Source organism: Eschrichtius robustus, chromosome 16, assembly GCF_028021215.1.
Source record: "Eschrichtius robustus isolate mEscRob2 chromosome 16, mEscRob2.pri, whole genome shotgun sequence".
In the NCBI taxonomy this organism is placed as follows: domain Eukaryota; kingdom Metazoa; phylum Chordata; class Mammalia; order Artiodactyla; family Eschrichtiidae; genus Eschrichtius; species Eschrichtius robustus.
Window position 1 is genome coordinate 17,776,139 of NC_090839.1, and position 22,465 is coordinate 17,798,603.

Consider the following 22,465-nt stretch of genomic DNA (forward strand, 5'->3'; position numbering starts at 1 on the left):
GGAGACTGATGGGAACTCTGGAGAGTTGATAATGGTGATCAAAGGGTCTATATATTTAAAATGCACAAAGGATAAGCCCAGAAATTATCTGCCTGCCAACTTAACTTCTCTACCTGGAACAAATTATCCAAAAATCAATTTGCAAACACCTTTGAGATAACAAGGCCTTGAGTAATAACCTCCATGGCTTTGTAAAGAAAAGCATCTAGCTTGACTAATCTGCTTAATTTCTTTCTCTGACCAAATGGCAGGCTATAATAGAGGCAATCTGAACTTGTCCCTGAAGATTTGCTTCGAGTCACACTGAGAAAATATTGTCCACCTCTGCTTCATAATGATTATTCTCTTTCTGGAGAATCTTTGTTGCTAGATAATTAATTAGAAAGAAAACACTGAATGAGCCCTGTCTATCCCAGAGCTGTCACCTGAGTTCCAAACTGAAACTCATACCTGCCTTAGCCACCTGAATAGCTCAGAGGCTCTCCAAAAGTTCTTGAGCACAGCTACGTTGTACTCCACCCCCAAATGCCTTCCCCACCCTTCACTTCCTAGTTTTACTCCAAGAATCAATAACTTGTTCATACCCTTTGATAGATAATCCCCTTCCTGGAAGTTGGTCCTAGGAAAATATGAGACGAGATGGAGTGGAATCATTTGCACAAAGATGTTCATTGCAGGAAACAACTCATGTGCCCAACAATCGGAGAATAATTAGTGGAATTATCTGATGGACTGTTCTATCACTATTAAAGACAGCGATGGTAAAATCCACATAGTATATAAACAAAGTCCTTTGGATCTAATAAGTGAGGGAAGGAAAGAAAATCTACATTGGGTCTATGTGTTAGTGTAACCACAAAAAAATGGTTTAAGTATACGCATAGAAATTGGAATGGAACATGGAGAAATAAAAATGGTGATTATATTGGGTGGTAGGGAAGGGGGCCTATTTCCTCTTTCTTCTCACTTCTTTATTGTTGTCCCGCTGCCATTTTTTGCTACAAATAAAAATAAATATATCCACATTGATCTGTAGAAAATGGGTATCGAGAGGCAAACAGCTTTCCAAAGGGAGAGCTGGTCTTGAAAGGCATCAGATGTGGGTTCCATCCTGCCTTACCTGCTCCACTATCTTGGTTAGGTGATCTGATCACTTGGGTTCTCAGTTTTTTAATTCATTAAAACGGAGGTGATAATGTCCCAAGAATTACACAAAGTGATGCAGGTGAGATTTTCTGGTAAATAAGGATAAAGTAAATGATAATTTGCCAGTGAGCTAAAAATTGCCAGAAAGAGGCCACCATTAATGCTTGCTGAAATTCTGGTCTGTTTAGCTGAAGTTATAGAACTTAATGGAAGAGAGATGGCAACACATAGGAGATCCAAGATTATTCAGCATGACTTTTCCCTTGACCCTTGATTCCCACTGGGGTCACTGTGGCCAGTGCCCCTCTCTCTGCTGGAGGAAATTGCTAGGGTTGAGGAAGAAGCTGAATTCCTGCTATGCCATCATCCCTTTGCTACTTAGGCTCCTATCACTATTTGGAAGAACATCCACTAACAATCTGTGTGTTCCTATAAAAGAAATGTTTGTAAACTCCTGACTCTCCTGGGTTTTGAACCAAACTCCGCTTTAGTAAAGGCAGGTTCTCATTTGAGGTTAGAAAAGAGACTATTACCCCAGGCAGCTTTGCCGTGTTGAAGAAAAAATCTTTTCCTCACAATGGCCATCATTCTTTCCTTTCTTTAAATTAAGGAGATACAATAGGTGTTGAATATAGTTACTTAAGATATCCTGATTCAGGCATTTACATACAATTATTTAATTAAAGTAGGTCGTGAATGGGTTGAGAAAGGGATTTGGGCTGTTTTCTATGGCTGTCCGGAATTCTGTCCTTTGTCCTCACATGTTTGGAGTCTGCTCTATAAATCTTTTGGGTCTGACATCCTTTGCTGATTCCTGTCTTTCAGAGCCTCCCACTCCCATCGCCCCCCCAGAGCTGCTGGCCGTGGGGGCCACATACCTGTGGATCAAGCCGAATGCCAACTCCATCATTGGAGACGGCCCCATCATCCTGAAGGAAGTGGAGTATCGCACCACCACCGGCACCTGGGCAGAGACCCACATCGTCGACTCTCCCAACTATAAGCTGTGGCATCTGGACCCCGATGTGGAGTATGAGATCCGGGTGCTGCTCACGCGACCAGGGGAAGGGGGCACGGGACCGCCAGGGCCTCCCCTCACCACCAGAACCAAGTGTGCAGGTAGGACTCTTCTTCCTGACTCCGTTTTGAGAGGTTGGGCAGTTGCTGGGAGTGATTGCTCCTGTGACAGTCACTCCTCAACTTTGGTATGAGTGTGTTTCCTGTTGTGATTAAAAAAAACCAACAGAGTTTTGGTCTTGTCTTAGAGGCTCCAGAGGCATGTCTGGGGACCTCCTGGCTTTGACTGGGAGTCTAAGAACCCCCTGACTCTAGCTGTGTCATGGAGAGGTTCCTGGTCCTGAAAGTGTTTCCCGGGACACTGGTTCCCTCTCTCCAAGGGCTTCTGGTGCCACTGGTGTGTCTGAGCCTTCCTAGTGCTGACATTGCCTCTGAGGGCTCTTGATTCTGTGTCTCTGAGGGCTCCTGGCCTTGTTTCTCTGAGAGCTCCTGGGCCTGCTTCTCTGAGAGCTCCTGGCTGTGTCTCCGAAGGTTCCAGGCTCTGGTTGTATCTCCGGGGGCTCCTGGCTCTGACCATGTGACCTGAGGCTTCATTTCGTCTATGTCTCTGAGTGCTTCTGATTCTTGTTGCATATGTCAGGTGTTCCTGATTTTATTTTTGTCCCTGAGGATCTCTGGGCTGGGCCTGTGACCCTAATGAGCTCTTGGTTTTGACAGTGTCCCTGAGGGCTCCTGGTTCTAGTTCTGTCTCTGAGGGGCTCCTGGTGCCAGCTACATCTTGAGTGCCTCCTGGCTCTGAAAGTGTCTCTCAGTGGATTCTGGAAATGCCTTAGTTCCTGAGAGCCTCCCACCTCTGTGTCCCTTGGGGGTTTCTGGCACCTACTTAGGAGCCTGGGCTGAGACTCTCTGTCCAAGGGTCCTTTGGATTCTACATCCCTATAGGCTCCTGGCTCAGTGTTCCCTCCAGCCAGGCTCCAGCGGTTTCTCTGAGGTTCCTGGATGCTGCTAAAGAGTTTGCGGACTAGGGCTATGTATGGGAGTGTTCTTTGTATCTATCCCCAAGAGCTCTAGGCTTCTGTGGTGTTTCTAACAAGGGGTATTGTCTGGGATTGTACCCCTGACTGTACCCCTGAGATGTTCTGGCTTCAAATGCAACTCAAGAAATTAAAAGGACTCAGTGTTTTATGGATTTGTTTGTTTGTTTTTTGCTGCAAATCGCATTATTTATTTTATCTCATTTTTCCTAAGTAACCATTTGATGTAAGTACTTTTATCTCATATATAAATGAAAGAATAGAGACTCAATATTTTTAAAAATTTTATCCAAAGTCATAGAATTGGCCAGCAGCACACTCAGGATTTGCCCTCAGGTTTCCTGACTCGAATGCCCTTGATCGTGTGGTGTGCAGAGCTGGGGGTGCTCCAGTGGCGGACCAGGGAAGTGGCAGCATGAGCCATTGACTTCTGAGGGAAAAGGAATCCCTGATGGCTTGTGGGTGGGGAGAGAAGGACTCATCAGCACAGTGACTTCCGTGAAACAAAAAAGTAAAACACAGTCAGTTCTGCTATAATGCAACATACGTGTGCCTAAAAATCATTGCACTATTCAAAGTTATGCAGTAAAAACCACTGGGCTTATGGGGGAAAATGGGGCTGGGGCACAGCACTCATCAGTGACACACCAAAAAGAGAGGAACCTAGTAAAAATGGCAGCACAATTGTACACGTGTTAATGGCTAAGATATGCATAAATACTGTACTACAAATGGGGTGTTACCGTGAAACATCCTGGAGTTTGCCTGTGGAAGTGGGTGTCAGAAAGGCTGCAGCCCATGAGCTTCTGTGCAGTGGTGGAGGAGGGCTGTCTGAAAGTGGCAGTAAGTTGTGACACCATGTGTGGATCAATATGGCTTGTAACACACACAGTGAACGAAGGAAGCAGGTAGATGTTTGAGGTGGGTGCGTCTTGTGTGTTCCTGCGTGACTCAGTCCAGCTGGGTGCGGTTTTCTGCTTCACTAGTGTTTCTGTGTACAAAATCTCACATAGCAAATGTGAAATTCATGTTATGCTCACATTGTTCCCTAATATATCAATCGTGTTGGAAGACATTTGCATTTTCAAAATAAGCGTTATAGCAGAATTGACTGTAACCATTCTTAAATATCTCAGTAGTGCGCGCTTGGTAGCATGTAACCCAAAGTTAGTGAGTATTTCCTTTGCTTGGGAATATTCCTTTGAATGTTATTGAACCACCACGATGAACGGAGATGCCATTTTCTTGATTAGTTTCAAAAACAGGCCTTTGGTAAAATTCCTCATTGAAACCTGATTATAAAACTTACTACTTTAGAAAGACATAAGGATATGTTATTAAACCAGGTAATGCCTTATCTCAGCTTTGCAATTCAGTATTCATCCATAAAAATAATTGATTTGATCCTGCCGATGAGACTTTTCTCTTTCTACAGGGTTTCCAGGGTTTTTGATCTTTATAAATGATATTCAAAGTACTTTAGCAGCCCCCATGGACTTATTTGCTGATGATCATATAATGCATTTTGAAATTCAATCGCAAGATGATCATCTCAATAAAAATTTACAATCTATTGCAAACTGTTGCCATGGCTGTGTAATGGATTTTACATGTTGAAAGCACGATTGTCTGACTATCACTATAAAAATTATGAGTTGAAAATGCTGTTTGTGGTTTTATATTTCAAAAAATATTGATTTTTAAGTAAGTTATGCCTAAAATCTTGAATAACCCACATTTTACAAAATGTGTCATCAAAGAGGTAATCTTCTTTTCCACATTGCTACTGATAGTAGAATGTTCTTTGCCTCATAATTAATTTTTAAGAGAATTCCAGGGCTGATATCCATTTGTGGAGGCTGTTTATTGGGGTTGGTAGTCTGAGTTTTTCCCCCCTGTCTCTGTTCTATTATTAATCATACTGGAAATGTACTCATTATTTTACAAAACAGAAAATGAGAGAGTGTGGAGTGTGGAAGGTATAATTTCTGCCCAGGGGAATTTACAGACTGGGTTAAGATTCCAACAAAACAGCAAAGAGAGTAAAGCATAAAGTCAAGTATTGAAATAGCACACTTTGTGGAGAAAAACAAGCTTGGTGTGGAAAGAGCAATGCTGTTAAAATGATCTCGAGCAGTGGATTTCAAAGTTTTGTCCCTGGACGAAGAGCATCGACATCACCTGGGGACTTGTTAGAAATGCAAACTCTCAGGCCCTGTTCCCTGACCTAGTGAATCAGAAATTCTGGGGATGGAGGCCAGAGATCTGTGCTATAAGGAGCTCTCTGAGGGATGCTGACGCACACCCACATTTAAGAACCGCTGATATAGTGTCACACCCGGATGCCACTTTGGTTGTATGCCCATTATATTGCTTGATCCTTGAGGCAGTTCTGAGAGGTAGATGGGAAAAAACTGAGGCACAGAATCATCAGATGAAGCTCACAAGTCAATTACCTTCTTACAGCTAAATCTCTTGGCCTAAGGAACTCTCCATCACATGGTTTGATGGCGTTTCCTCCGCAAATGTTCTCTTGAGGGTGGGACTGAGTGATAAAGAGACTGGTAACTATGGGGACAAGCTGAGCATGAATAGCCTCCATGCACTGCAGCTATAGTCCTGTTCATCAAACGTCTACTGAGTCCCTTCCATGTGCCCAGCTCTGTGCTAGGTACTGGTGGCAGCGGCATGCAACTGGAAGCTACAAGCTCAGGTATCAGGAAGATGCCAGGAGGCCCAATTCAGCAAGGGCAGGTGGCGATGATTCTGGTTCTGCCGGGTCTGCCAGGTCACTAGGTAGATTCTTGGGGCACTGGGAGCAGGTTCTAACCCTTAAGGGGAGAGATTGTCAAGAGTTTAGCTATAGTGCAGCATCCCAGGCCAATAGTCTAGAGTTCATAGCAGGACCCTTAGCCAATTAAGCTAGAGCCTGGACAGATTTATCAGATAGGAACCTAGTAATGTGAGGATAAGAGAAGAGAGCCATAGATGACACTCCCAGGCTTCTGGTTTGGATGCCTGGGAGATGAGTGATGGAGCTATCTTCTGAGATGGAAAACACAGAAGACACTTTAGGGGCAAGAAAGCCAGCCCAGGTTTGAATATGTTGTGTTTGAGGTGACACTGCACAGCAGGTGATGGTATAGGTCAACCTGGAGCTCAGGAGAGACCAGAACGTTACCTCTTCTTCTTCCAGGAGAACTACCTGGTTACACCTGGATTTGAAAATCAAAAGGACGTCTTTGTACCAATGAAAGCAGTTTAATTCTCTTTCTTCACGCTGTTCTCTTGAGATGCCCCATTCATTTTTTTTTCTATTCATCATTTTGTTCCTTTTGGTCAGTTTAATCATGCGCCGTCTTTCCTGAGATATAAGCCTGGGGAGCAAACACGATAATGTACATCAGAGTGCTTTGAAAAGCTCAAAATGCTCTTTAGATAACCTGTAATGAAACAAACCATTATTTGTTGCTATTATTGTTATGGATGTTACGATTATGAGTAATGATATCAAAACAGGAAGTCTTGCTTGTCCACTTCTCTGCACTGACTGGCATTTGGAAGGGTGGGCCATATTCTTTGGTTGTGTTTCATCAGCCCATGGGAAATGCCATTTCAGAACACGATGATCATACTGTAGTCTGGACTCTCAGAGATTTTCTGGTCTAGAGCAACAGGTGGTTTTCTCCGACACAAACGCAATAGCAGACGTCCAGTAATAGGAGCTGGGTCCTAGAAGGGCTCTCTGGTGCCCACCCAGCCTCACCTTGAATGCCACCTCCGATGGAGGTGCTCATGTTCTCCCATGGAGGACCAGGTCCCTGCTGGGGATCCTGGGCGGTTATTATTATTCACTACCCAGTGTTAGCCTAGTGATCATAAAACTCTGGATGGGGTGCTAGGTAGGAGCAGAGAGTATCCATTAGGTTGAAAGAGTGGGGGCAGTAGGCAGGCTCTTTGCATCAACTGTCTGGAGTCCACAAGGAGAACCAAGGCCAAAGGCATTGACGACGGGGCCCAAGGTCAGTAAGCGGGGAAGGCAGGTGAGAAGATAAGAGGTGCAGACACCATACTGGTCCAACCTGGCCCTGCATCTTTTCTGCAGGTACCGCTTTTAATGGCCCGAGCACCTGCTTGTTGATGTCTTAAAATGATCACTCAGAAACTCTCCCTCATTTTTACCCAAGTCTGCCTCCATGCAACACTCACTTATGGATTCTGGTTTTACTCTCGGGTGACCTATTCCTCCATATCTCAAAAACAGGTCTATAGCAACTAAAGTTTTCTCACTTATGCTCCAGAAATCTCTTTCCCCAAAAGCTGTGTTTCAGCCAGACCCTGGTCAGCTCTCTTCACATCATAGCTATGGGATCACAACTCAACAATCCAGCAAGCCAAGTGATCATACATCCCCCTGGGATTGCTTACTCTCGTAAATCAAAGGGCCCTTGCCTGGGAGTCCACTTCATCGTGGTCTCACAGGGTTCAGGCTCTCTAAGTGAAAAGCGACTTGATACAGCCAGACACGCGACACGCACTGCTGATTTGGAGAGCTCTCTTCCTATTGCCTCCACCTGAGGGTTGATTGCACGTTATATTTTATTTACATATTTATGGATTTCTACTGGAAGTGATATGTGTCTGCCCTGCTCTTTTCTCCAAGGGGATAAAAAAGAGAAATTCCAGTTGCTGGGCTCAATGAAGTGAGGGTAGTCATTAGAATTTAGTGAAAAGAATAGGGGCTTTAGAGCTAAAAAGATTCTGATTTTTATTTCAAGCTGGCACTTGTTAGCTGGATGATCATGGGTGATATTACTTCTCCTGTCGGTGCCTCAGTTTCTTTTCTTCCATTTGTGAGAGATTACAGTATACCACTGTGTTGTGAGGCTTCAGTGAGACAAGTTATCTGCCTAGCAGAGAACCCGGGACATAGAAGCCCCTTTTAATGAACGGTTTTTAGAAATAATCTCAGGCCTGGGAAGATTCCCCACACTGTAGCATCATGGACCCTGCTGTAAAGGATTTCTCCAGTTGCTGTTCTCTTTACTTTCTCAGCGGTGGATTCATGCAGAAGCTCTGATGAGTGGCTCTGCAGGTGTTCCGGAGCCTTTGACATGTGGCTGCAGGACCTAGAGGTGGCTGCAGTGGTACTTGATGATGCGGGAGGGGGAGATGGGAATTGTCCTTTTATAATTCCGTCTCCAGTGTTAAGTAAGAGAGAGAAGCATGTTTTCCAGACCCTTCTCTCTTCTGGGAGGCCAAGGCTAGTGGGAATGAGGCTTTGGCAGACAGGGAGCGGAGGTGAGTCCTGCCCCTCTGCAATGAGCATCCTCAGATTGGTGTGTTTTTAGTCTAGCTTGCAGTTCTAGGGCAGCGTGGAGGGACAGAGAGAGGGAAAGAGGAATTTAGGGTCTAGAAAATAGAGCAGAGCTACATAACTAGCATTGCGAGGCTTTTATTTTTATTTTTTTCATTTCTGTAAGCCTCAGTTTCACTCTCTGTAAGGTGGGGGTAGCATAACCTGGCTTCTTGACTCGTAGGGCTCTGAATTAGAAGTAAATGGAAACTTCCTTCTGGGCAGGATGGTGATATGAGCACAGACATCTAACTCCTGTCTGTGCCCTGCTATGACCTTGGTGGGATGGTCCATAAATCTGAGGGAAACACAGCAAGATGAGCCAAGGGAAGTAGGGTCACCATTCCACCCAGAATCAAAGCAAAATTTAAAGACCCACGGAGAACTCATTAACGCAGTGAGAAACTAGGGCAGGAGAGGTCTCCCATGCAGGCCATACCGTGCTCAAAGGGACATTATCACCAGAGAGCAGTGCGCGTGATCCCAGACTGAAGGCAGCCACAGAAGAGGGACTGTGGCCACCTCTTCCTCAAGATGACTTGGAGAAGCGGCACCGACTGCCCTTCACTTCCCCTCCCTCCCCACGCCGCCGTTGCCTCTGCTGCTTTGACACTTCCTTTCTTCCCCGGAGTGTAGGACCCTGGGGAGAGTTACCTCCAAAGGGGTGAAGAGGAGGGAAGGCCTCTGTCTCATCACACCTGGTTCAGGAGCTGCTGCATGAGATAAGAAGTGTCTGCAGAGGAACCAAGCATCTGCTAGGGCACGAGATGTCCATCTCCTCTTCCTGTGGACCCTCTCCCCTCCCTCCCACTGCACACATAGTACCTACAAGTGGTTACCTTAGACCCCGCTCCCACTTGGCTTAGGGAAGAGGAGGAGAAAAGAAAGTTTTCTCACTTTACACCTGCAGTTCACAACCTCAGGGACTTTCATCCCAGCCTGCACAGTCTCCTTACTGGATGGGCTGAGCGTGGTATCAGAGCAAAGAGTGAGGGTCCAGTTGGACACCGCTTAGCAGTCTCTGGAAGGGACATCTGGAAGTGTCTTAGCTGTTCTCTGTAGAACGGGGCAGCGCTTACTCCTTACTCTTCTTGGTTTTGTAGCCTTGGGTAAAATTCCAAAGTGACAAGAAAAGCCCTCTTAAACATCCTGTTACGTTTAGATTTTTCTGCGACTCTCTGCTCCCTAGAGAACTAGGGCCACCTGGGAGGTGAAGTACCGTAAGTCAGAGAACACACCCTGGTAAACACTCCCCCATCCCTCCTAACTTTGAAGGTTGAGTTTAAAGAAAAAGTGAGCCACAGAGAGGTATTAATGAGAATAAAAGCTAACAGTGTTTGTTTGTTTGTTTATCAAGCTAGCTGGACTAAAGACATGGCCCCCAAATATATTAAAATTGGAGGTCAGTCATTCCTGTACTGATGGAAATCTTGAAATAACAGCACAAAGAAAATGGATGATTATAGTAATGAAAACAGCAGCTACCCTTTTGAGTATGGTAGCTTGAGTATCTTCCGTACATGAGGGCCATTGTACTGAGCTTGTTACAAGTAACTATTTTACTTGCAATTCTTGCACTAGGAGGGTGGGTATAATTTCCTCCACTGACTGGAAAGTAAGTGACTGACCCAAGGCTATATACCTGCCCAAGTGGCCCAGCTGGGAATTGAAGTTTTAATTACAAAGCTGCAAAGCTCTAGCTCTTCCTCATATGACCCCTGAAATCCAGCATCATAATGAAAGCATAAGTCACCATGATCAGAAATGCACCGATGAAAAAAGTTGAATATTAGAAAAACTATTGGTCTAATGCTTCGTATCAGTGGGTCAAAAGATGAAAACCATCTGATCTTCTCCGGGGAGACTGAAAAGTAATTTGAAAAAATTCAGCCTTCATTACCGATCAGAATTCTGGGTAAGCTAGGAATGGAAAGGCACTTTCTTATTTCTAGCAGAAAATGTTCTTATAGCCTCAAAGCCTAAGAGAATAAACTAAACCAAAAAAAAAAAAAAGCTATCAGAACTACTAAGAGATTTCAGTATTATGGTCGGACACAAAGCAAATAAACAAAAATCAATAGCTATATGCCAGTAATCACCAGTATAAAAAAATAATCAAATGTATCCTATTCTCAAATGCAATTAAAATATAAATACTTAGGAGAAAACCAAGAAATGTGCAGAAACTATACGAAAACACACACACAAAACTTTATCGAGGATGATAAAACAAGACCTGAATAAATGGAGAGATATATCATGTTGTTGGATTAGGAAGTTTAATATTGTGAAGATATCAGTTCTCCCCAAATTAATTTATGGGTTTAATACAATTGCAATCAAAGCCCTAATGAGATTCTTTTTGGAACTTGACAGAGTGATTTCAAAATTGATCTGAAAGAATATATAGGAGACTGTAGTGAAGAACACTTTGAAAAGTGGTGGTTTGGCGGGGAGGGGGTGGATTTCACTGTGAAATATCTGCGTTTATTATAGCTATAATAATGAAAGCCCAGAAAATAATCCAGCATAGAGTGAAACTGGCTTTCAAAGTTTATTTGAATGGAGAATTCATGTAAACATAGTATATCTGTAATTGGTTAATAATTTGGAATTGAAATAGAATGCATTGCATAGATATCACGATATGCTAATAAATAAATTCTGGATCGATTAAGAAGTTAAAAGCAGAAAAAAGGAAGAACCAGAAGAAAATAAAGAAAATATTGTTCTCTATGAGGAAGGAATTACAGTTCATTAAAAGGAAATGCATCCACCGTTGAGTCATGGCTTACAAATTTAGTATGTAAAAAAGGAAGAAGAAGAAAAATCTTCTATGCTATACTAACAAAATTCAGAAAGCAAATAGGTAAACTGAGTGTGGAAAACTATGTGACAAAATAGAGAAAAAAGGGATAATATTCTTACACATAAAGAGCTCTAATAAGTCAATAAAAATGTCATCACACTGATTTTTTTTTTAGAAAGGGCTAAAAGGTATAAATAGGTAACCGCTAAACAAACTGTGAATGGTGAAAAACAAATTTAAAATGTCCAGTGTCACAGATAATCAAATAAACGAATTTTAACCTGTAAGATTACCAAAATATATCTACTTTTAAGTGATAATTATCGGCACTGTCAAGGACAGAGGAAGCAGGCATTTCTGCAGGTGGGTTAGCTGGCACAGTGTATTTAGAGGACAATTTGCATTTTTTTTCTAACAAAATAATCAGAGCTGCTGAAAAAGAATTGTATACATGGAGGTCATCACTGTATTATTTATAAAGGCAAAAACTTGGAAATCACTTAACTGCCCCAATAGGAACATAGTTAAGTAAAGTTTTATGCATGCACACGGTGGAATTCTATGCCGATATTACAAACCATGTTTTCAGGGAATATCTAATGGCATGGGTTCATGCTATGGTAAGTTTAAAAAAAAAAAAAAAAGCTTACGAAACCACATGTGTTATTACTGTCCCAATTTTTTGAAATATAACTACACAGGCCATATCTCAGCTGGTGCCCATTTGTCAGTTAGAGCTACAAAGTATTGAGCAGAATCCCCCATTCCAGATCCTGCACTTGGTTCGATCCTGCCCTGAAGACATCTGGAGATTCCCAGGGGAGCACCTGTGTCCCCTGTTCACTGCCTGCTCTGAGTTCCAGAACATCACTCTGTCTTTCCTGGCTGTGCTAATGGGGTCAGATGTGAAACTGGCCCCTCTCTACCACTGTCCCAAAGCTGCACAAGCGCCAGGCTGTCTCCTGCAGCAGCAGTACCTCTCTTGATGCTTGGGAGGGGGGGAGGGGCACAGGCAAGAGATGACATTGCAGGGCTGCCCAGCAGACAACTCAGAATCCTTTCACAGCCTTAAAAGTCCTTTCAGTGGGCAGGGATTTTTCCCATTTTTTTCTCCTCTCTCTCCCAGATCACCTACAGGTGATGCAAAGTCTTCTTCTCATTTCCGGAGAGGTCTCTAACTTCAGGTCCAGTCCTCTCTTTGCACATCTTTTGCATTGAGGTGAACATTAAAGGGGGAGTGTGGGGAGGGCAGCTAGGAGATCTTAACCGAGACCGAGACCAACCGAGATCTTAACCTTTCTTTTAATGGGACCAACCCTCCCTTAAAAAAATGTATTTTAGTCTATGTGCTCTCATGCACACATACAGACAACACATACCCTATATATGGTATATATTTACATTTATAGGAACATATGTGTATGTATGTGTGTATATATAATATGTATACGTAAATGAGATTATGGGTCACTGTAAATGTTTTCTTTCTTTTGCTATGTTATATAAAATTTGTACAACTTGAAAGCGGGTTTCCCCCTTAAAGTCAAATGTGAATGTGAAAGATTGGTATAAATGTTAAAGCACTCTGTATAAATGTGAGAGATTATTTTTATCATAGTTAGTAAATCACTGATGTTCTTGGAAGGTGCAAGAACAGTTGCACATCTGCTGAGCCCTGGGATGCAAACCAAGCTTTACTCTCTGCTCAGATGGAGAAAAGGGTAGTCAGGCGAGGAGTCTGCCTACAGCTCCAGCTGAATTGGAATCCAGGTTCTGCCCTTAGGATGCTAGACAGCTTTGGGCAGTTTGTTTAAACTCTCTGATCCCTTTACCCATCTGTTAAATGGGGATTATACTGCTTATCTCACTGGATAGAAATAAGGGTCGTTAATATTAATGATGGCTAATATTGCAGTGAATCTGCTTGCAGCCCCAAAAAGGAAGGTAGGTACCATCAGCACCATCACTACCAAAGCTTAGAGAGGTTAAGTACTTTGTTGCAAGTCATGAAGCTTATTAGGAAGTGGCTGAGGTTAGAGCTTATCAAGTCTGACTCTAATCCCTGCTCTTACCCCACCTGGCTATATAACTGTAAGTGCATGGTACAACGCCTAGAACTTAGTAGGTGCTTAGTAGATTGGAGCTTCAGGCAATTTAACAGCCTAGAGGCTCTCTTTCTCTCTCCCTGCCCAGGCCCTCCTCACCAGTAAACCCTAAGATCTTCACTGCAGTGGGTCCAAGGGACAAAGGGTAGCCACTTGCTGCGTTCCCAAAGGGATCTGGGAGGGCCAACAATTTCAAGAGCTTGGAGTGCACCCTTAGCCAAAATTATGTCAGAGTCAGGGAAATCCCAGGGTGCCTTGCCCATCACTGGCATTCTGGAATGCAGAGACCTCATTACACTAGGAGTGGAATAGTATGTGCATCAGGGAGCACAGACCTGGCTTGATGCGGAGGAATTGGCTGCGCATGCCAGAAAGCAGGGAAACCAGAGCATCAGTCAGTGGTGGTTTCTAAATCATACCCACCACTGGCTTGACCCTCAGTCATTTTGAGCTTCTTTAGTGGAGCTGTGGCAGGAGCTGAGAGGGCGCGTTGGAAGGTCTGTGGGGACCCACCAACGAGTGGATGTCCATCCACCCTATAGACTTCCCTAGCAGGGGATGTCTTGAATCATTAGAAGCATGTAACTCTTCCCACTAATCCTTTTCCAGCTGGGCCCAGGGCTAAAAGCAGGTACAGTTGCTGCAGCTACTATGGTATCTGCTGCTGTTCTTCCTTCTTTGTCCTCTTCATCTTTGTACTTGAAAAAAATAATGTATCTACAGCAAAGCAAATTTTTGAAAATAGAAAATATATCTCATATACCAATTAATTTCTTTGTTAGTGCATATTCCTTTTCAATCATTGACCCCATTCTTATGTAATTATGCCTCATGTCCTATGTCTCTGCCTGTCACTCAACACCATAAAGTAAATATTTTACATGTTCTTAAGGAATTTTCAACATTGTTTTAATGGCTCCCATATATAGTGTCCCATAGAGTCGAATTGCCAAAATTTGCTTAACAATTCCTGTATTGTTGGATATTTGGGTGTTTCCAAAATGTCACCATCTTCCTGCCTTGTAACCTTCTGTTTGAATGATATTCTAGGCTGAATTTCAAGGAGTAAGGTATTAAAAGGTAGAGACGTCCTTATGGCTTTTGCTACATTTCACAGATTGCTGTCAATGAAATAATTATGCTATTTTTTTTAATGATAAGAGCACTTTTAGTGTAACCCTTGACAAAATTATATACTATCATCTTTTAAAAATTTGTCCATTTCATAGGCATGAAGTGATATTTCAAGTCTGCTTTAATTCATGTCTCTTCATAACCTCCACTTCTGCATTCCCTCTGCCTCGCTCACGTGTGCCAGCTGCCATGCTAGTCTTTTTTCTGTTCCTCAAGTCTTTTTTCTGTTCTTCAAAAACACCATGGCCACCCTCTTTCCTGCCTCAGGGCCTTTGCCCAAGCTGTTCCCTCTCCCTGGAACTCTCTCCCCACTCATACTCTTCACCAGCTCCTTCATCCTCCTCCTTTGCATGTCCCTTTAAAGGTCACTTCACAGAGAGACCTTACTTGACACCCTAATCTAAGTTAGTCTCCTTCCCACTCCCCCTTTCGAACAATTTATGACACCGTTCACAGAACTTATCCCAGTTTGTGATTATCTAATTATTTGTGTCTGTTTGTTTATTGCATGCCCGTCCATTAGACTTTGTGCTTCCCCAAGGACACTCTAGCTTCATCCATTCTGGTCACTAGTCCCTGGAATCGTGACTGACACATAGTAGGCACTCAGTAAATCGGTGTTGAACGCACGGATGTTATGGAGATATACGTGCTACACTGCAGAAAATTTGGAAAAGCAGAAAAATACACAGACAAAAATTTAAGTGACCCAAACAAGGCATCCATCAGAGATAAAAACTATTACCAAGTTGGTGTTTCTAATAGTTTCATGTGTTACATTGAACTCATTAATTAATATGGGGTTTATGTTGGTCTTTGGGACGCAGTTAGGTTTCAACTTGCTTTATAACCATTTGACCTATTGTCTCAGCACCATTGGTGGAATAAGCTTACAGTGCCCCAAGCAATGAGGAACTGGGGAAGGGAGGAGGGAATTCTTTATGGAGAAGGGAAGGAGGCTGGGAGCCTGACCCAAAGAAGGTTTGCAAAAGAAAGCCTATCAGAGAAAGGGGACCCCTAACTGTGAATCTCCTGACCTGGCGTAATAGCCGGGCGCGCGGACATCCAGACCACAGTTCGGGAAACTCATCTTGGGAGGAAAACCCCAGGCCCTGTCCAAGTGGCTAATACCACCTGTGTTTGTAAATCCTTTACAGTACTATCTTTCTAGAGCCTTTTATAAACATTATCGATCCTCAGCGACTCTGAGACTAACTGGGATAATCACCACCATTTTACTTTAGGGGACGTGGAAGCTCTCAGGAGTTACGAGACCCTCCCTATATCTCAGATCTTGGGATAGCTGTGAAATAACATCCTGACCCCAAACTCTTCTGACGCCTGCCCTCCGGCTACTGTCGAAGGTTTCAATGAGCTGTGAATCTTGGATTAACCTGATAGCTTGGGGGAAAGGTGGGGGGAACAGGAGGAGGCAGGAGTTCTGATTAATTGATTCCTTTTTTGAATTTGAAGGTTAAGCAGAAAATCCATTTAAAGTTGGCCCAGACTATTTTATATAGGATGGCATATGAACTAAGCACAATAAAATTGAGCCCAGAGGAGTATCCCAAGGGAGAAGTCAATAATGTGACCCATAATTGCCTTTTACAGTGGGTATGGTTATGTGCCCTTGACCACTGCACCCACCCCAAAGCATTTAATCAAAGCCATGGCAGTTTAGGCATCTAAAGGCCTCTGGCAGGCAGTTAACGGCCATCCCAGTGTCTTGAGCTGTCCCAGACTCTGAACTCCCTGAGGACAGAGCCTTGTGCATTTCACTTCCGTGTCTGGCTGGTACATCCAGAAGTTTGAAGCAAGGATGGGCATGCATCCTCAATTAGGTGTGGCTAACAAGATTAATGATATTCTGTATTGTGGGGAGTTTAAGATTCAGAATGATTGGGCAGCGGAATGCCTGTAATATGCCAAGAGCATTAAACTTCATTCTGGCCACGTATTTTCAAAGGTACCAGATAAAAGATATTACCTAGGAGAGTGCTGGTCCTCTGGGGACGAGCTGTAAACCCCATCATATGAACAGACTGGAGGGGTGCTGAGCAATATGTTTGCTTGCAAGTTAGAGAGACTCTGATGCCTGGAATTGTTCAGACTTCTGTACATGGTGGGAAAGCTAGGGCAGCTCTTCACATTTCCACGGCATTTTGTAGTGATGGTGAAAGAAATATGTTTCTATTATTTTTATTTTGGAAGATACAGAAAAACACCAAAAGAATGTAAAAATCACCCATAACCCCACCACTTGGAGATAACTACTCCAAATTTTGGAGTAACTCTTCCAATGATTTGCTTTTTTTTCTAATGCAGAAATGTACATCTCTTTACACAAAATTAAGCCAAAGTGTACATGTTCTATAACTGATTATTTAGCAGTATATAGTGAACATTTTCCCATGCACTTATTATTTTTACTTCAATAAATACAAATAGGTATTAAATAGGTGGCGTGATGAAGTAAATAGAGATGGTCTTGGTTTTTATGGATCCTGAAACGAAGGGGGAGATGTATATTACATTGAATATAGATACAGAAATACAGTCTGTCCTTAATTTCTGCAGACTCCATGATTGCAAATTCATCTACTTGCTAAAATGTAATTGTGATACCAAAAGCAATACTCACAGTGCTTTCACAGACATGCGCAGAGAGGTGAAAAATTTGAGTTGCCAAATGCACACGTTCCCAGGTTGAACAAGGAGACGCTCTGCCTTCTTGTTTCAGGTCTCCTCCTCTAAATAATATCCTGTTCATGGTCTGTTTAGTGCCATGTTTTTCCCATTTTGGTGCTTTTTGTTGCTGATTTTTCTGTTTAAAATAGCCCCCAAGCATAGTGCCAAAGTGCTGCCTAGTGTCCCTGAGTGCAAGAAGACTGTGATGTGCCTTACAGAGAAAATGCATGTGTTAGGTAAGCTTTGCTCTGCGTGAGTTACAGCTCTTGGCTGTGGGCTCAGTGTTAATGAATTAACAGTGTATATTAAACAAGGTATCTTTAAACAAAAACAGACATAAAACAAGGTTATGTATTGACCAGTTGACAAAAACGTTGTATCCGAGGCTCTCAGGAGCCTAGGAGCAATGGTTCAGTATTTGCTCATTCAGTGCAACTTTATAGAACGTAACTATTGCAAATAGAGACAACCAACTCTATGTATATACAAATCAGTAAGGTGGGGGGTGGTCAGGAATGGAGACATACATTTGGCTCTAGATAGCTCTTAAAACTGTTGAAAAATAATTTTCAAGACAAGGTAAAATCACAACTCTCATACAGAAGTAAAATCAACATGATTTTATTTGATTCATTTACGAGGAAACCGGTGAGGTGTCACAACCAGTGCAGAGGAAAATCCAAAAATCAGAGACATTTATAGGTGAGGAATGTTGACATGAATATGCAAACAGAGGCAAAACTGGCTTTCTTTTTTCCTTTGGTAGGGGAGAAGATTGTCCCTCCCTGAGACAGAGCCATTTCCATGTCTGTAGACAAAAAATTATTCTGCATTGCTCTCAGTAATCTACAACTTGCAGGGTTGTAAAGTAGGTTTCATAGAATCATAATCTGATAACAGGGAAACTTGTGCCATGACAATTCATAGTTGTCCACGAAAGCACGTGTCCCCCCCGCCCCCAAGTCATGGTGATGTGATCCATCTAGATAATGTGTGGAGGTAAGAGAAGGGAAACCTGAGCAACGCCCCTACCATGAGATTAGAGGTTGCGTGGCTAATTCAGAGCCAGCAAAGCAAACTGTGAAGAAACAGCTAGAGAGGCAGAAGGAAAATGTGGTGGCCTTTGGGCCAACAGCAAGACAGAGGATGGAGAAAGTTGTCAGCTGCCTGAAGGTTGAGTAAGACGCACTCTAAAAGGGTCCTCTTGGATTTGGCACCTTGGTGGCCACTGGCGAGTTACCATGAGCAGCTACTGAGGGGTACAAACCAGCAGAAGCCAAAGTGGCATAGGATAGGTGAAACAGGAGTGAGAAACTAAAAATTTTGATTCAAGTCTTTGTGGTTTTTTTGTTTCTTTGTTTTTTTTTCAAGTCTTTGTTTTGATTCAAGTCTTGATATGCTCTTAATATGGATGTGCCATTGATTTTATCCTAACTTCTATTTCTGGACATTTCAGTCTTCTCTAATTTTTCAAAAATTGTCATTAATATCCTTACAGATACAAATCAGTGAGCACATATTTAATATCTTTCCTAGAATCAATTTCTGGAAGTGTCATTGTTGCTGGGTCAGCGAGCATTTCCAAGACTTTGAGACCGTTCCTCCACAATTGGGTCAATTTACACCCTGCCCTTAACAGCGGATGAGCCACTTTGTTTCTTTGGACATCTCGTCTGTAACTGTTATAAGTCTGCATTCTCTCTTTATTCTTCTCCATTTCCCTGAGACAGTAACTCTGCAAATAAGTCATTTGGTGTTTGGAGCTGATAATCAGTGGCTTTTATTTCTTATCATCACTTACAAGTGGCTATTGCTCCTATTTGGAGCAGAATCAGTTCTTTCCCTTGTTGGCATTAACACACATCAAATATTTGCAGGTTCTTATCTTTCTTTAGGCTTGGCTTGGGCAGGCTCTGAATTTTTAGCACCTGACATTTTCCCTCCCAGGTCCATTCCTCTGTTTTCCTGAGGGCATTCCTGTCTTGCCTCAGCTTTCCATCCACTTAAGCATGGCCATGCTTCTGCATCCCAAGAAAAGCCCATCTTAACCTGGGCAGGTAGAGAGGATTTCCACCCTTACCTCCCCGAGGGCTGCATTGTCAGCTGTTTTTTAAATGAAATCTCTATCCAGCTTTTCGGATGGTATGCCCCCTGTTTCTCATCTCTGATTTCTATGCTTGTTGGTGTTTCTTAGGACTGTGTCCTCTGCCCAGTTCTCTCTTCATTACACATTACTCTCCCTGGGTATGTCTTACCTGTTCCCATGGCTTCAACAAGAGGTGGACACATTCCCATCTCTCTTCTGAGCTCCAGGTCTACACACCTAACTGCTTTTTCTATCTGCCTTATACCCATCTCACCCCTACAGCCTGCCTACCCAGTTCAGAAACCTGAACTCATCTGGGATCCTTCCCTCTTTTTCTCTCTCCTCTCACACCAGATCAGCCATAAAACTGTGCATTTTCCCTGCTTCTGCCCCCTCTTCTCCAATTTTATTCTCCTGTCCACATATGTCACTTGAGGATTCTTTGCCACCAGGATTCACTGAAGTCTCACATTGGATTTTACACCTATTACCAATCTTGTCTTACCAGGTTTATGAGACCTGGTAAATTTCTAAGGCGGATTATTATTTTCATTTCTTTTCCAGTAAACTGTGTTGTATTTTTAAATGTAATTTCATTTTGCTACTTCTGTATCTTTCCATTTTTGGTCCATTTCAATGGGCCCTTTCAGGGTGGGAGGTATTGATACATCTACAGACCCCATTGCCACTAGGATCAAATAGAAAATGACATTATCGGATCCATTGGGTTGTCATGCTGAGGCAACAGTCTCATGATGACTAAATGAGTAAATGAATTTAAATGCATAAGACAGTAGTACAGTAAGATGTTGCCTCTACATCGTTCTTCAATGCCAGCAGTAGTAACATTCTTGCCCTGATGTTAGTGAGCTTTGGAAGCAACAGGGTATTGTGGGAAGGGTGTGACTTTCCAGATTCAAACTCTCATCTCACTAGTTAGCAGTCGTATGACCTTGGGCAAGTCACGAAACTTCTCTGGACTTTCATTTCCTCATCTATAAATTCAGAATAACAGTGTCCATCTCCTTGGGCTGTCATGAGGCTTGAACGAATAGATATGTATAAAGAGGGAAAAGATGGTGATTTGGGGGGTGGGAGGCTGGGTGTGTTGAACCGAGTGTGGTAAAGATACACTCTTTTGCTTCCCGTCCCAATCTCCATAGAAACCCTCTGGCCTGAAGAGCTTCACGCCCTCAGTGAGCATATCCTAAGGGGGAGAGCAGCCCTGGGTGTCTGCTATGGAATGTTCTCATTTGTGGCCAGTGCCTCTTCCTTGTTCCCCTGGAGCTTTCAGAGATGCTCTCCCTAAGTCCCCTCCCTGCCTGCCTGCCTGCCTGGATTGGGTTTGTCTTCTCCATCCTACACTCTGTGCTGGGAGGGGCTTATCATGTCACCCCTGGACCCGTCCACCAGCCTTCTCCTTCCTGTTCCCGCTTACAGCCCTGCCTCTCCCCACTGCGTGTCCCCACCACCATCCATCCTCCACGGGACAACCGTGGTGACTGTTCCAGCGCAAACCTGGCCTCATTTCTTCCCTGGTTTACATCATTCCCATGTCCCCCTACAGCCCTTAGAGTGTCCTCCGTACCCTCCCTGCCATTCAAGGCCCTTCACGAGCTCTCCCAGCCTTCCCTGTCCTGTCCTGTCCTTTCCAGGCTCCTTTTCATCGTTAGACACTGTGGCCAGGAGATTTCAAGGCTTCTAAAATGTTTGAAGACTGGAAAAGCAATTTATTGGCTCAAAAATGTGGAGGAAAACTGTATTGAAGCTAATCAGCATTTAATTCTGTATCTATGAAATATATCTGCATGCCTATGTGTGTATACATATATGTATATATGTATATATATACAGTCAATTTACTGTTCAAAAATTTTATTACATTTAGCAACAAACTATAGATTAGCTTTCCTCACAGGTCAAGAATTCCCCAAGGAACAAAGTGGTTGAAGAAACCAGAGACGATGATAAGTTGTTACTGGGAGCCACATAATATTGAAGGCAAAATTATTTTTTAAATATTTCAAAATAATTTTATGACAAAAAAGTTATACATCGTGTTGGAGGTAGAACGTATGTGCATCTTTATATATATATTTTTTTTTTTTTTTTTAAATATTTATTTATTTATTTTTGGCTGTGTTGGGTCTTCTGTGCGAGTTGGGTTTCTGTGCGAGGGCTTTCTCTAGTTGCGGCGAGTGGGGGCCACTCTTCATCGCGGTGCGCGGGCCTCTCACTATCGCGGCCTCTCTTGTTGCGGAGCATGGGCTCCAGACGCGCAGGCTCGGTAGCTGTGGCTCACGGACCTAGTTGCTCCGCGGCATGTGGGATCTTCCCAGACCAGGGCTCGAACCCATGTCCCCCGCGTTGGCAGGCGGATTCTTAACCACTGCACCACCAGGGAAGCCCTGTGCATCTTAATACGATATGAAGGTGGCCTCCAAAACTAGACTGGCCCATGAAGATCATACACGGCCTTGGGTTTCCCGTTTACCTTGACCTGCAGCCTCTCACTCCTTAGCTGCCTCTTGCCATGCATTTGTACCCGCTGATTACAGGACCATCTACCATGATTTTTCTATCAGTCAATCCTGTGATATCTGTAGGAAGGTGTTGGCCCTACTCCACGCTGGTCCTCAGCACAAAGCGCAGAGCCTTGCGTACAATGCAGGCTCTCAATGCTGTTAGTTGGAGGAGCATTGCTGGTTGGTCCTGGGGAGTCATTATGGGGAAAGGGAATGTGGAGGAGTTTGCCTTTTATGGGGCGCTCAGGGCTAGGCCTGAACGTTGCCAGACACTTGTAGGTCATTCCGTCACGTGTACGCCATGTGAATAAAAGGACACACGTCTCAGGAACTCTGCACTAAGCGATGCGACACAAAGATGGGGAAGGTGACGCAAAGGTGGGACAGCATCCTTGGTCACGAGATCAAGCCCTTGACTTTGCCTGACCTCAGAGGCTCCATGGGTATCAAAGTCCTCTGTGACCTTCACTGCAGAGAAGAAAGGGATATGGCAGGTGGGATGGGCGCTGAGAGCACTGAGTGTAGCTTCCTAGAGGCCCTGGGAATCCCGAGCAGAGGGCGAGGC

The 22,465-nt window shown here is 43.5% G+C and overlaps 1 protein-coding gene across 2 annotated transcripts in view; it reads left to right on the plus strand.

Annotated features, from left to right (window-relative positions):
• PTPRT (protein tyrosine phosphatase receptor type T) overlaps nucleotides 1–22,465 on the plus strand; it is a 785,959-nt gene that overhangs the window by 187,857 nt on the left and 575,637 nt on the right. For both annotated transcript variants that reach the window (XM_068565244.1, XM_068565245.1), the window contains exon 6: nucleotides 1,972–2,265. In XM_068565244.1, coding sequence (XP_068421345.1) covers nucleotides 1,972–2,265 — 294 coding nt within the window. The remainder of the gene's footprint in view (nucleotides 1–1,971; nucleotides 2,266–22,465) is intronic.